This window comes from Panthera leo, chromosome F3, assembly GCF_018350215.1.
Source record: "Panthera leo isolate Ple1 chromosome F3, P.leo_Ple1_pat1.1, whole genome shotgun sequence".
Classification (NCBI taxonomy): Eukaryota; Metazoa; Chordata; class Mammalia; order Carnivora; family Felidae; genus Panthera; species Panthera leo.
Window position 1 is genome coordinate 1,364,540 of NC_056696.1, and position 15,601 is coordinate 1,380,140.

The 15,601-nt window shown below is 52.3% G+C and overlaps 1 protein-coding gene across 1 annotated transcript in view; it reads right to left on the bottom strand.

Moving 5' to 3' along the window:
* TP53BP2 (tumor protein p53 binding protein 2) overlaps positions 1–15,601 on the bottom strand; it is a 53,391-nt gene that overhangs the window by 6,587 nt on the left and 31,203 nt on the right. Inside the window, 11 exon segments of the mRNA XM_042926272.1 lie at positions 225–362; positions 2,151–2,923; positions 4,131–4,590; positions 5,278–5,426; positions 5,724–5,834; positions 7,291–7,513; positions 7,687–7,851; positions 8,097–8,278; positions 8,905–9,079; positions 11,022–11,123; positions 14,590–14,672. Coding sequence (XP_042782206.1) covers positions 225–362; positions 2,151–2,923; positions 4,131–4,590; positions 5,278–5,426; positions 5,724–5,834; positions 7,291–7,513; positions 7,687–7,851; positions 8,097–8,278; positions 8,905–9,079; positions 11,022–11,123; positions 14,590–14,672 — 2,561 coding nt within the window.

Here is a 15,601-nt window from a genome sequence, read left to right on the forward strand (position 1 = left end):
ACGCAGGCACAACTGTACAAGAGGGTGGAGATCTCCCGGAGAAAGACCAGACCCCAGAGGGCCCCCAACTTTATGTCACACCTTCCACCGGCACAGCCCGTCCCGGGGCGTGCTCGCCGCCCCCCTTCGACACCTCGCCCCGACCCCCACGATTTAAAGATGCAATTCCTCTCTCTCAGATCGGAGGTCCGAATGGGACAGAAGGTCGTATCATTAGGCGGTACCTCATAGATAATTCTCTGCACGAGGTCAAACTCCCCCTCCAGAGAGGAGTCCAGGAGCAGGGCCAGGGGGTTGAACTTCACCCTCATGCCATGGGCGATCCTGTCAGAGCCAGTTTTACGTAAGTTTGTCCTTTTGCCCTGCAGAAAAAAGGTGTGAAGTCAGGGCCCTGGTCTCAGCGCGGAGACCGAGGGAAGGGGGGAGCGAAAGGGGCTTCACAAACACACACTTGGCACATTTTGTAGACATGTAACATCATCCAGACACGGACGTGAATCGTAACATACAGCTTAATGAACGAAGAGGGAACAACTGAACCGTGTCCCGTTCGGGTGACCCAAGACACCACGGCTGGAGCTAAGGGTGTGACGTGCGATGGCGAGAAGGCTGCTTTGCCGCTGGGTCGAGAACTGGTCTTTGGGTTCCCCTTCTATTTAGTGCGACAGACCCCACAGACTGGGCACACAGTTCTCTGGGCGGACATTTAACGAATGATCGTTCGTGAACTCCTCACGAGAATCCCATTACCCCCTTTTACAGATCAGGAAACAAGGCACACGGCCAGTAAACATCAGGGCTGGAATTTAAATCCAAGTGATGTGGCTTCTTCACATCCCTCCCTTTCAACCTTTTCGTAACAACAAACGCCTGCTTCGGGGGAGAGTGGACAGAATTAAGGAAATAAGAAATACGATCATCTGCCTTAGATACACTGTGAAGAAACCTTCCGGTCTTAAAACGCCGTCACTGCCGTCTACTCAAAGTCTAACTACGCTCCGAGATACACGAGTAAGCTACTCAAGCCCTTCGACCGTTAATAAGCCAGACTTAAAAAACATACGGCGAGTTCGCGAAGACCAGCCCTAACACCGCATACAGTAAGCGCCTCGCACACAGCCCGCAAAGCGGCGACTTCGCGGAGGTGCGCCGTGCTGCACACACGCAGCGCGGTTTCGGGGTGGACAACCACGGCGCTGCGGAAAACGTGCGGCCATCACTCCACTGACGCGTGAGGACTAAAATGTCGTCTCTTGGAAAAGGGAAGCGTGAACGTTACGTGACCGTGACGCGCGGCGCAGGGGCCGCGTGGGGCAGGGGCCCCGCGCCCGCTCGCGAACAAGCAGACACAAGCTGCCCTGGGTCACTCGAACCCAAGCAAGAAGGGGATGGCTCTCCCGGGACAACGGTCACAGACTCCTGAGCAGAAAGCACGACGCGGCCACTAACGGCGGTCTCCTCCGTCCCTGAGAGGACACATCATTTTGACTGGACGGCCGGCGGGGGTGGGGGGAACGGCCAAACCAGGTGCGAGACGTCTTTCCTTTCCGCGTGTTTAACACCAGCTGCAGGGAACCGCACACCAGGCTGGGCACAGCGTGGGCTCAAGGTTAACCTCCTACCGCAGTCGAAGAAACAAGTGTGGTTTGTATCGCAAAGAACCGAACTCTGATTCTTCACAGAGAAAAGGGCTCTTCCTTAAAAACTAAGGTTGTTCTTGGGGCGCCTGGGGGGCTCAGTCGGTTGAGCGTCCGACTTCGACTCAGGTCACGATCTCACGGTTCACGGGTTCGAGTCCCGTGTCAGGCTCTGTGCTGACAGCCTGGAGCCTCCTTCACATTCTGTGTGTGTGTCTCTCTCTCTCTGCCTCTCCCCCACTCACGCTCTCTCAAAAATAAATATTAAAAGAAGTAACGAAAAAGTAAAGGTATTCTGAATGTAATGGATTTTTAGGACACTTACGAGACGCACTGCGCGCTGAGGGGGCTGTGAAACAAAAGGTGGGCTGCAGACACGTTTGCCGCCCTGGGCAAACGACCCTGCGAACTCAGAGGTGGTTCCCGGAGCTCTGCCAGTCGACCACCTGGGACACCGTGACCAGACCGGGGGGGGGCTCCTGAAGGGACCAGGTGACACGCCACATTACTTACAGGAGGCAGAGAGACCTGCCCCGTGATCTCGGGGGGACGCAGGCTCCCAGAGTCCTCTCCTGGCCCTTCTGGCTCCCCGGTCGGGTACGGCGGGGGCGGGTACGGGGGGTACTCCTCCAGGTACGCCTCGAGCAGGTGCGGAGTCTCTGCTCTCGGTTCCTCCACACTACTCTGGAAACGTGGGCTGGCGTCTGGGACTCCTTCGGGCACACAGTCGAGGCCTGGTGAAGCAGCTGGAATGTCGCCGTTCTCCGCACCGGTGCTCCCCACTTCCTCCGGGGACACCGATTCGGGAACCAGAGAGACCGTCTCCTTCTCTGGCTCCACAGAGTACGGATTCTGGATTTCTCCTGGGCCTTCTGAGTCGGCCGTGCCTGGAGTCGGCTTGGACGGATACGAGGGGACAGAGATGGTCTCCATGGCAGCGATGGTGGTCCTCTGGTACAAGAGTTTCTGGATATTTGGCCCATTGGGCCCCTCTGGCTCTGTAATGGAGCTCCGTTTTTTCAGCGGCCGTGGGGCATTGGACAGTTTCTTCCGCAGGGCTTCTAAGTCAGCGTCACTCTGGTTCCGGTAGGGATTGGACAAGAAAGGCAGCAATTTGGTCGGGCTGAGCGGTCGAGGAATTCTTTCGTTCTCGTGGTTCTCCTGAGCGGGCGCCACGGGCTCCGGGTCAGGTTCGGGACTGCCGGGCTCGCCCTGGCTGCTGGAATAGACGTTCTCCGGATGCTGCTGCTGGGTCTGGGAAGCAGCGAGCACAGGCTTGCCGTAGACTGATTGGAAAATGGAAACAAAGCCCCGATCAGTATTCAATAAAGCCGGCAGGTCACAGACCCAGCTGACGATAATTAAAACGTCTTTTAATTTTCCAGTCGTCACCCAGCACCCTGCACCACAACCGATTTTTACACCCAACGAAGGACAAAGCAAGGCTTCCATCGCGGCACAGTGAACTTCTGACAGAACGAAAACCCTCGCTGACTGTAACACGCCATTATTTTATGTGCCGATAAGAAAACGCTGCCCTTGTAACTGTTAAGCAATCACTGTCTGTTACACACAAACTTAAAATGCCAAACCATGAAAACAGCATAAAAGCCACAGGGGCTGGTAATCCTCTCTTGAGTCCAGATTAAAAGGAATCACGCACCACCCTCTCTTTCACACTTTTCAAAAGCAAACCCATGTGGAAAATCACATTTGGCTTCCTGAGTTCTCAAGAACCACTTCTAGTTGCCCAAACCCTTCCCCTTATCGTTCTGATTAGGTCAGAGCTATCCAATTCCCAAATCACTGTGTCAGCAGGCCTCACTAAGGACGAGTCCGCTGTAGCACGTGCGGGACGTGTCTGTCGTCTGATCACTTTCGGGACACTTCAGGCCACAACTGCACGCTGATTTCACGACTAGAAAGCCAATTTCATTCAGTAAAAGAGAGTGAACTCTATTCTAGTTTTATAAACTAATGACTCTCAGAACCCAACAAATTAACAGACTGTGTATCTTTTTATGCTTTTATGTTTAACTAGCAGCTCTGTGCTCATCAGAACGGCTTGAAACAGAGGAAGGAGCGCTCTTCTGAAAAGCACGCAGGGGCAGCTATCCAGGCCTCCTCGCACCAAGGGGGCATGTGTGCGGTCTGACCCGCAGCGAGGACGTGGCCCAGTGCGTGGGGACCGCCTGTGTGCACCTCGCCCACCGGGAGCAGGGAACAAGTGCACGGGGTCGCCACCGTGCCAACAGCCATGTCTGCCATGGGTTCTAGTCATCTATCACCTACGGTCCCCAGCGCCTACTGCAGTGGGCTGACGTTTAACGGACGTTTCACCTGTTTAAGGTTCCTGAGAACAGAAGGCAAATTAAACAAAACTCTGAGAACAAAGCCATCTCGCTGTGTACCGAGAGAGGACAGCTCTGGGGAGGACGTGACCACGTCACCCGCGGCCACCCGCGCCGGGGAAAACCGGGCCCAGAAGCTCACCGCTTGAGAAGTGCGGGCCTCTGGAATGCGTCTTGGTCAACGCGCTCTGCACGGCCTGCTGGAAGTTCTTCCCGGGCGCCTGGTGCTGCGTGTACATGGAGTATATGGAGCTCGTGGCCACCGTCTGGGGCTTTCTGAAGGGCGGAGGAGGGGCGTCTTTGGAAGGCTGCGGGGTGAAGGGCCGGACGGCGGCCGCAGGGGGACTTTCTTGCTTACAAGCTGGAGCGAGGGCCGGGCCCTGGCCGACGGAAGGTGCACCGGGGGACAGCAGACCCCGCTGCTGCCCTGCTGTCTTGGGTTTATTTCCCACGGATGCAGCCGCTGTTGATAACTGCTGAGGGTTTCCATCCGGCTTAACGTCTGAGGGTGACGGATTCGTTTGCCCAAAATAAGGCAAATTAATCTGTTTTGGTTTTGACGGAACGGGAGGCGGTACTTTAGACACATTTTTATTTGCAGCCTGTAACACACACACGTACAAAGCCAGTCAAAACACTGCCTCAATGGGTCCGCGGGATGTCTAGACAACCTAAAAACACTAGCTCTACGTTTTTAAATCACTAAAAAGTTTTAAATCTCTGAACTTAACCACATTAAATAAGGAAGCTCAGTAATGCAAGACCATCCCTGCCCCGAATGACTCCTTGCTGCCACTTCCTACGTAGGAACCCTTGGGTGCCCGCTCGGAAACCTAACTGCCACCTTACGTACTCAGGCGGCCCCCAAACCGAACATCCTCTGCACTCATCAGAATGGACACAAACCAGGCCGCCGCCTCGGGCAACACGCCGTCCAAGGCCGCGGTTCTAACACACAAAATCGTCACAGACATAAACTCAGCTCCCAGTTTTGAAGAAACGAGGTAACGGAAGGACACAAATACGATTGTTCTTCAACGCACCCTCAGTTTTTTAGAGAATCACGCGAAACATGAACCAGCAGCGGGCAAAGGAGCCGCTCTCCAACACAGGGTGAGACCACAAATACACTTAAGCCGCAGAATTTAAAATCACCAAATTCTGTTGTTTTCTCATCTTGCAGATCTATTTTCGTTTGTTTTCCTGCTCTCCCTCATACAATAGTCTCTCTTCTGAGGGGCATGTACGGAACGGGCGGCGGGTGTTAACACTGAGCTATCCCAACGCACCTGAGCGTCCCGCAAGATGTCCTCACTGCTCTGGTTTTTCCTCAGACCCCCACAGGGGGCAGGGCCAGCCGACTGGTCCACCGAGTCCAACATCGAAAAGGGGCGAACTTTCTTCTCCTTCTCTCTCAGGGGAACCTCTCCATCGTCGACTGGAGACAGAGAAAAAATCACATGGATATTCAAGCTGTTTGTAGTACAATTTCTTTTTCACACGGAAGTTTCTCTCTCTTCAAAGTCTTTGAAACTCTGTAGCCACTAAATGCTCTCTTATTTTTAAATTAAGTCGACTACAGAATAACCTAGATGCTCCCGTGCTGGTACTTTAATCCCCAGACGAAAGAAGGTGGTCTGGAAGTAAACACCGTCCCCAGTGCCAACACACGAGAAAACTAGCTAGAGACTAGAGCGCTGCGGACAGCACATGCGAACCCCACCTTGGTCCCCACCTTGGTCCAGGGCCCGCCCAGAGCTGGTGGGTGCAGGCCCGGAGGGCTGGCTCACGGTGACGTCTGCACTTGGGGGGCTCCAGTCAGGGCTGAGTGGATGGATTTTAGAGCCTAGGATGCAGAAAAGCAACACGGGTAAGCCGGCGCTGGAAAGGCACCTCCAATGGCTCCTTTTGCCACAGGGTTTAATCTCTAAAAACAGCTTCAAGGGGCACCTGGGTGGCTCAGTCAGTTGGGCGTCTGACTTTGGCTCAGGTCAGGATCTCATGGGTCCGTAAGTTTGAGCTCCGCATCGGGCTCTGTGCTGACAGCTCAGAGCCTGGAGCCTGCTTCAGATACTGTGTCTCCCTCTCTCTCTGCCCCTCCCCTGCTCAGGCTCTGTCTCTCTCTCTCTTTCTCTCTCTCAAAATAAACAAACATTACAAAAAACTTAAGATGTAACAATAAAATAAAACCAACTTCATATTTCAGACTTACAACAATCCCACTAAACTTCCTTAGAAAAATACTGGACTTTATATTTCTAAGTTAAATGTACTCGAACTCTTTAAAAGTAATCACAGTAAACAGAAAATCTGCTGGAAACAGCGAGGACACGCTACCCCTCGGTCACCATCGCACTGAGAAAACACTTTCCAACTTGGCGGCCCCAGGACTCCGGGTGTAGCTCACACACCCATGACGCACACACAACAAAAAAGGCAAAACTGTGGACATCGATCAGTCTTTCGCAGACCGGCGCCCTCAGGTTCTCTCCCCACAGACAAGGAAGCATCAAGGCCACAGCTCTGTCCTCACAGAGGCAAAACTAAAGCAGTTCTTTCCACAGTAACACCCGGACCGGGCAGCTCTAGGGCAGCTCTAATGTTTCACGCGGGCAAACAATAGTGACCGTGAAGCTGGCTGTCTCCGCACGTGACAGCGGTCAGACGGAGCCGGCTGCTCCCTGCCTGCAGGGGTCTGAACGAGGCCTGTAAAGGTCGTCTTTACCCTGCTTTTCCTACAGCCCTCCCTCCGTCTGCTCCTCCCACCACGAGACTCCGGCCTGCACCTCCACACGCACCTGAGGACTGCACCAAACGCCAAGGTCACGGACACAAGCAGCCTCTGTCGGTTCACGGTAAGCTTCCAGTATGCTTACTTTCATCGCACAAACTGCTAGCAAGCAGATTCTCATGCACAAGCACGTGTGAACAGCACACACACCTCTCAGCAGAACGCACTCACGACCCCGCCCTCTGAAAACACGGCACCGCTGCCCACATACGGGGTTTTACACAAAAAGAAAAGCTGTCAAGTTACAGACAGCAGATCAAAATCTCCTTATTAACGAGAAGGAACCGAGAACAATTTTCACTCCAAAAATAATACTACACTTTATTTCCCAGACAGAACCGTATCATTTAGGGTTAAGAAACTTATCACTGCACTGGCAAAAATCACAGGGAGGTTCTTAAAATTTGCACCCGAACGAGGGACAGGAAGACTGTTTGTAAAACCCCCAACCCGGGGGAAGGACAATGAGGCCAGGAGGGCGAGCCGCGGAGGGCCGGGGGGACCGAGTCACCTCTGGCCTGGGCGGCAGCCGCAGACCGCGTGCTGGGCAGCGTGTGTACTCTGAGCGCCCCCTCCGAAGCCTGCAGGGCCCCGGGGCCGTCCGGCAGAGCGGGCTTCACCACCAGTTCCGGCCTCGAGGGGACGCGGGGCATCGTGGACGACTGGATGTAGGGGCCCACCGCGGCCACGCGGCTGGGTGCCGGCAGCCCCTGCGGGGGCGGGGTTCCGTCAACCTGGGGAAGAGGCACAGGTCCTTCAGCGTGACGACCCAGACGGCACCGAACTCAGAGCAGGCCGGGATACCTCCCTCACGTCTACAGGCCTGTGCTTCCGTCCGCCCGGCAGGGAGCTGTGGCCCGCTCTGCATTCCCCCCGGAACCCTGCAGGCGGCCGGCGCCCGACCTACCGGGGGACCCTCCTTGTGCTGCAGCGCCGCCTTCTTCTTCCACAGCCGGTCCCGCAGCTCGTTCACGCGCTTGTCCATGACTGCCACCTCGGAATTGCGCTTGTTCAGACACTCCCGCTGCTGCTGCAGCTTGGCATTCTGCTCCTGATTCAATTTGTTTCGTAACTGCATGGGGGGGGGGGGGGGGGGGCGCGGCAGGGAGCAGGAAGAAAATTTCCCAGACAATCGCATGCTTCCCTCTTCCATACTTTCCCAAACCGCAAGGCCCCTGCCCCCCCCACCCCACCCCCCACCTCCTGGTGTAAAGTGAACGTCGGCCCACGGCTGCGGCTGGAGGGAGGCCCCCGACTTCCCACGTGGGGCACTCGGACGTGCGTCCCGGACCTCGGGGTGAAGCGCCCCCGGCTCACCTGCAGCTCCTTGTAGAGGCGGTCGAGCTCGGCCGCGGCGCACCTGCCGTCGTGCCGCCCGTCCAGCCGGCCGTTCTTGAGCACCTCCAGCTGCCTGCCCAGCTCCTCCACCTTGGACACGGCCAGAACCAGCTCCCTCTGCTTCTGCTGGAACAGGCTGTTCATCTGCTCGATCTCCTCCACTGGAGGGACAAGAAGAAAGGCAACCAGGGCTGAAAAGAAAACTACGAACGAGCGCTCCCAGGCAACCGGGCTTTCCGACGAGCCTCGGAACACAGCGCAGACGTTTCAGAAAGGCCCCGAAGCCTTCTCTTTCACAGGCGGCTGGAATCGGCAGACGCATTCTGAATGAGCCTCCCTCTGGAGGGGACTTTGGCAGGACCCGGATCTTGAGTATTAAACTGCAAACTTGGGCAACAACAAAATTTATTTAGGACTCTGAATCTGCGCTTTATAAAAGCGGTAGAGGGAGTCGTTAAGTCACTAAAATTTTAATTAAGTGGTATTGTAATAGACCTATTCTATGAATAAAAATCCTTCGTCAAATTTCCAGTCAAAAAGTATTTAGAGGGGAAAAAACCCAAATAAACCACTAGGACGTTTTCCAAAGGTGAGTCAGGAACCTCGTCGAAAGTGCCCAGCAGCTAACTCCTATTCACGGGTGTCCAAGCTGCAGGGAATTCTGCTTTCCAACAACTCTGAGGTCCCTGCGCACACAGTCCCGTCCCACTCTCACCCCTGGCAACGCCTGTCGCCAGCCCCCGCCCTGCCCCCGCACCCACACCGGCCGCCCCCGGGCTCCGCTCACCGAGCCGGCCGTTCTTCAGCCTCTTCTGCTCCACGTGGCCCCTGAGCGCCCTCACTTTCTTCAGCTTCGCCTCCTGGCTCTCCGCGATCTCCTTCAGCCTCTTCAGCTTCTCCTGCTCCGCAGCCTGCTGCTGCTGGCGCTCATCCTGCTGTTTCAAAAACTTCAAGCGCTGTTCCTGAAGACACAGGCCACGGTCAGCGCGCCCTTCCCAGCAGGTGCGCCACAGCCCGGAACGAACCCGGGCCAGCCCGCGAGGCACCCGCTCCTGGCCCCAGCCCTCCATTCTCATGGGGACAAGACCCAGGAACGAGCACATTTATTCCCCGTGGTTCTCATGCCGCGAGCGAACAGCGATCCGGAACTGGTTCTCATGGGCCGTGGCTACAAGTTTAGGAGAAGCTCACACAGAGACGCGCTCGCTACAAAGGCGGCTTTGGAGCCAGATTTGGACTCCCAACCCCGCGTGCTGCCACTTACTGGCTCTAAGACTGGGCAAACCGCATAACCTCACCGCCTTCCTCAGCTCTAAAGTGGGGCGACCGGCAAGGAGCGAACCGTGAAATGTGACTCTCTTCACACAGCACCTTGCACAGCTAGCGCACGCTCAACACACACTTAGGAAAGAGGTGAAGAACCACTTAACGCTCTAAAAAACCAGAGCGTAACATTCTATCATACTAAAATTTTTAACTAAAATCGAGTAACAGAGTCACACAACTTATCATCAAGAGTAACCTCAAGTTAATATGCCTGAAACAGAAGTAACACAAAATAGTTTCGAAATAAGTCCCCAAGATTAAAGATTTGTTCTATTACTCAACCTTATTTTTATCTATCAGCACAGAGCCTGACGCAAAGCTTGATCTCACGAACTGTGAGATCATGACCTGAGCTGAAATCAGGAGTCGGACGCTTAATCGACGGAGCCAACCAGGTGCCCCAGAACATGCATTTTTTTAAATGTTTATTTTGAGAGCGAGAGAGCGCATGAGCAGAAGAGGGGCAAGGAGAGAGGGAGAAGATCCCAAGCAGGTTCCACTCTGTCAGAGCACAGCCCGACATGGGACTCGATCCCACGAACCGTGAGATCATGACCTGAGACAAAATCAAGAGTCAGACACTTAACTGACAGAGCCACCCAGGCGCCCCCAGAACATGCATTTCTAGCAAGACCCCTAGGTGATTCACATGCAGGCTGAAGTTTGAGAAGCAATGCTACACCTGATTTTGAAGGTGCTGGTGCCTGGCATCAGAGACAGAAACGGATACATGGGAGCCCTGGCACTATGACAAGGAGGGCCACAGGGCGTGTCGCTGGGGACCTCACACGCCAGACCACCACTGGTACCCTAGCTCCAGTGAACTTACAGTCACTAAAAAACTGGTCAGGTGCAGACACTGAGTGTTCAGACCAGGGACGGCAGGTGAAATCCAGCCTGCTGTTTTTAGAAGTCCAGTTTTTGGGGGACACAGCCATCCATTCATTTGTGTCCACGGCCATTTTAGTGCTACAACCATAGAGCTGAGACCGTTAGCCTGCAAACCCCAAGATACCGACTCCCAGCCTCTCTGGAGGAAGTCTGAGGACTTAGACCAGAAACCTGTGGCCGGCAGGAGAGGCAACAGGGAGACTGGTCTGGAAGGTAATGGAGGCTTCTTATGTTTTTTCACCTGTTCGAGGCCAGGATGAGCATTAGTCTGTGGGGGCAGGATGTCTCAGGAGAGGGCAAACAGCCGGTTATCAGTGTCATGACGCAGAAGGGGACAGAGTTAGCAGGACTTGACTGTAAAGTCCCTCTCGCTTTAGCAACCAGTCAGGACAAGGCCAGTCCAGAGCGGTTCCCACCAGCCAAGTGGAAGCATTCCTTACGCTCTTCCTCTGTTACCGATACACGACAGGGATAATTTTGCTCAGGACCGGGGGTCCAGCGATCCTGAACACGGGGGATGATCTAAGGCTTTCCAGAAAATGCTGCAGCAAAGAGAAGCAGGCGCCGGGAAGCAGGAACCTCGTGGGCTGCGGTCTCCTCGTGTGTCTGGGAGGCGGCGGCGCACAGCGTGAGCGGCCTCACTCCCGCATCAGCGGCGGGCCCGCCCGTCCTCCAACGAGACGTTACCTTAGTGGCCAGCATCTGCTGCTGGGCCTCAATCTGCTGCTGCTGGCGGGACGCCATCTCCTGAAGCTCGGCCAGAGTCAGATCCATCCCGGGGCTGCCAGCCTGCAAACGAAACCACAAGCGCTCCGGCTACCACGAAATGATCACAGACACCCTGCACCAAGGTCTGCTTAAGCCGCACCTGAACCCATCACGCCAAAATCGGCCGTTCTTCTCCCGTAATATTAACGAGACCATTAAGTTTCATGTTAACATCCCCACAGGGGATACGTCTTATTATGTTTAGACAGAAAATGTACCAATAGACCAGCGCTCTTCAAGTTATAAATGTAAAAGTAAACAGTTTCAGTAGTCGGTGGCCGAAATGGAACTACTTAGAATCACCTTGTTCTGTAGTTAATTTATACTAGAAAAATAACATTTGATCACACTAAACATGACGCTGGGGCACCAGCGGCTGACCTAGAACACAGTCATCACAATGACCTTTAAAAACACGACACTAGCGAGGCGCGCCCGGGTGGCTCAGTCAGTTAAGTGACGTGATTTCTGCTCAGGTCATGATCTCATGGTTCGGGAGTTTGAGCCCCACATCGGACTCCACGCTGTCAGAGTGTGAGTCTGCTTGGGATTCCCTCTTTCCCTCTCTCCTGCCTTCCGTGCTCCCTCTCTCTCTCAAAATAAATAAACTTAAAAAAAGGTTTTTTTAAATATGACACTAGCATCAAAAATATTCAAGATACACTGAGTTATGAGGGACAAACAAGATGTCTACTCTCAAAGCATCTACTCAACACGCTCCTAGAAGTTCCAAGCCACGGTAACAGAAAAGAAAAGGCCGGAAGTTGTATCCAGTTTGGAAAGGAAGAAAGTAAACTGTCTTGACTCACAGAAAACGTGATCGTGAGGAAAATGCTACAGAGTCTACAAAAGAGCCGCCAGAACTAGTGAGGTGTTTGCAACATTGCAGGATAAACGATCGGGAGGCAAAAATCAACTGTATTTCTATATACTGACAACCAGAAATTGAGGAAAAATTTCATGTTTACTTATTTTGAGAAAGAAGGCACATGTGCACAAGCGCGTGCATGGGGAGGGGCAGAGAGGGAGAGAGAATCCAAACTCAGGCCTCAATCTCGCAAACCGTGAGATCACGACCTGAACCCAAACAAAGAGTCGGATGCTTAACAGACGCCACCCAGGTACCCTAGAAAAGCATCTTTAAAGACCATTTCCAGTAGCACAGAAACCATGAAGTACTTAGGAATAAATTTAACACGATGCACAAGACCTGCACCCTGAAAACTCACAAACTGCTGAGAGAAAGGCCTGAATGAAGCTGGGCTAAGTGACATGCTCGTGAATCAGAAGCTCACGCCCGCAAGATGACCACGCTTCCCGAACTGACCTGTACGCTCGGCAAAGTGAACTCCCAGCAGGCTTTTTTTAATTCTTAAAAAGGGATTAAAGGTTATTTTTTATTTTAGAGAAAGAGAGAGCGCACAAGTGGGGAAGAGGGGTGGGGGGGGTGAGAGAGCAAGAGCGAGAGAGAATACTAAGCGGGCTTCATGCTCAGTGCAGAGCCCGACGTGGGGCTCAATCCCACTAGCCTGGGATCATGACCTGAGCCAAATCAGGAGTCAGACACCCAGTCAACTAAGCCATGCAGGCATCTTCCAGTAGGCTTGTGTGTGTGTGTGTGTGTGTGTGTGTGTGAATGAACAAGGAGATTCCAAACTCCCATAAGGGAGGGCACAGGATCTGGAACAGCCACAACAACCTGAAAAGGAATAAATTTAGAAAAGTCACACGGCCTGACCGGAAGACTTCCCCATGCTCTGGTGACCGACACAGCACGGTCAAGACAGAGGAACGGAGAGCACGGACAGACGCCCACGTGTACGGGGCAACGGCCTCGAGACGAAGGTGCAAGGCCCTGGAGCGAGAAAGCATGGCCCTTCCAACAGGCATCCAGCTTGGTCACCTGGACGTCCGCGTACACAACAGCACGAGCTCAAGTCCTCGTACCACAGCCAAGTGTTCAAAGTGGGTCATAAAATTAAATGTAAAAGAACAAGACAAAACTTCTCAATTGAGCAACTATCCTTTATTAAATTAGGAACACGTCACAGACCAGGGAGAATATTTGCAAAGCATATACCTCATAAAAGACTCGGATCCAGAACAGAGTTCTCGAACTCAGTACTAAGAAAGCAAACAAACCAACAAGGAAAAGTATAAACAAAAGAGGCGAACAAATACGTCACCAAATAAGACACACGGGTGGCAAATAAGCGTGTGCACCACAAGCTGTCAGAGAAACACAAGGTGAAGCCTCGGGGGACCGCGAGGCCCCAGCCAGCGACAATTACCAGGACTGACCACACCAGATGCGGGCGAGGACACAGCACAACCGGAACTCTCGGATGGGAACGGAAAATAAAACAATCACCTTGGCAACCAGTCTGGCCGCTTCTTAAAAAGTGAACACGCCCCTGCCGCGTGACCCAGCACCCCACTCCTAGTAGCCGAAGAGAACTAAAAGGACGTGCCCGTACACAGACTAGGACCCAAATATGACGGCTGGATACAGACTAACCAGAACCGGCAAGAAGCCCAACGTCCGTCTACAGGTGGATCAGCATGTTGTGCGGGTGGAGTGCGTCCCAGCGGTGAAAAGGAACCAACCACTGACCTCCAGGACGGAAGGGATGAAAACAGCTATGCTGAGCACATTCAGACAAAAAGACTATATACTGGAGGATTCCATCCACATAAAATTCTGGAAAACACAAGTGATCTGCAGCGACAGAAAGCAGACAGGGGGTCCTTGAGGACGGGGAGGGAGGCAGGAAGGGAAGGTTACAGAAGGACATGCGGAAACCCAGCGTGACGGACACTGTCACTATCTTGACTGTGGTGACGGTTTCACAGGTGTGTACGCGTGTCAAAACTTACCGAAATGTGCACTCGAAATTTGTGCAATTTACTGTATGTGGGTCAACTATAGTTCGATAAAGCTGTTCAAGAAGAACCCAGTGAGGGGGGAAGATACGCTGTGTCAAGATGCACTCAAATCCTGTTAACGGCTGAGACTGTTTTTCGTCATCTTTATGTGAGCCTTCCAGCCCCGTAAGAGAAGTGTAAGATCTAAGAGAAACAAGGAGAATTTGGGGAAAGAGGAGCAAATGGTCTGGATTCTCACATAAATTTACCATAGACTGGGGAAAGATAAAGAGGCGAATCCCTAACCGTATTACAAATTCTGAGCTCTGAAAAGAAAATGTCTACCAGGTGCCCCCAAAGATACTCATGACTTGCTCAACATTTGTTTTGTTCTGAATGTGAGGCATTTCCAGCATCTAAAACTGCTCTCGACAGTCACCCATGCCGAGATCATTAAAATCAATCCTTTGTATGAAATGAATTTACAATAACCTTTACAGAAGAGGGCCTTCCTTCGTAACCCATTGGAGAACAAAATAATAATGAATGCGAGTTGAAGGTCAAAACAGCAGATCACTGGCACGCGTGCAGCACGGATAAAAACAAAAAAACGATCACTTACGCCATTCTCCTTCCTTCGATGTTCACCAGGAACTTTTACACCATTTCTTCTTAAACTTGGATCCTGAGACCTTGGTCCACTCACTAAGCACAAAATTCAAAAGCCAGGCATTAACACTAGAACGGACAGGTGCCATAAGGAGCAGGTCACCTTGGGGTTGTCACTATCGCTCCTGGATACCAGAAGCAGAAAGGACGCCGTAAACAAAACACCTCCCGTCATTTGTTCACAATGCTGCTCCTGGCTCTCCACTTAGCTAGTCGGTTGTGAGATCAAGAACTTTCACCGAAAGAAATAAGTGAAAATTAAATCCATCCATCCCCGTGCTCATCAGGTGTGTTTGTAACTTCCACTGAAAAGAAGCAACTGAAAACAGAGTTAAGAGACGTCTTGAATATTTTTGGTTTACTGGGGACATTTTATGGTAGTTCATAAGTACTAGGAAGTACTTCCCCATTTATTTCAGTAAAAAAATTTCCATTTTCTTAACTTGGGAAAATACTAACTAGAGAACACTGTATATTCTGCTTTACTGGCTAAAAAGAATTGTTCTGGGGCCTGAAGCCTGCTTTGGATTCTGTGTCTCCCTCTCTCTCTGACCGTCCCCCGCTGGTGCTCAGTCTCTCTTGCAAAATAAAAATTAAAAAAAAAAATTTAAACTGATACAGTGTAAGAAATTTGTAATTTGAAATATCAACAGCTTTTTAAATATAGAAAATTAAGCCTATATCTGTACTTCCCGTATATTAGAAAACACAGATCTCCCAAGAAATTTTAAATTAAAATTTCTTTTCAATAAATGTCTATTATACCTACTTGAAGCTCAGCACAGATTCCCGCGCCCATAAGTAAACGTCCGTCCTCAGAGCCAGGTATCACGCGGACACCTAACGCGAACGCACTAGCTTTATTTTTAAAACACTGTTCAGTTCTGACAACGCGGCTCAAGTCATCGGTCACAATATTTCCACAAGAAAAAAAACCTGCCACTTAAGAGTAATTGCTTTCTTCA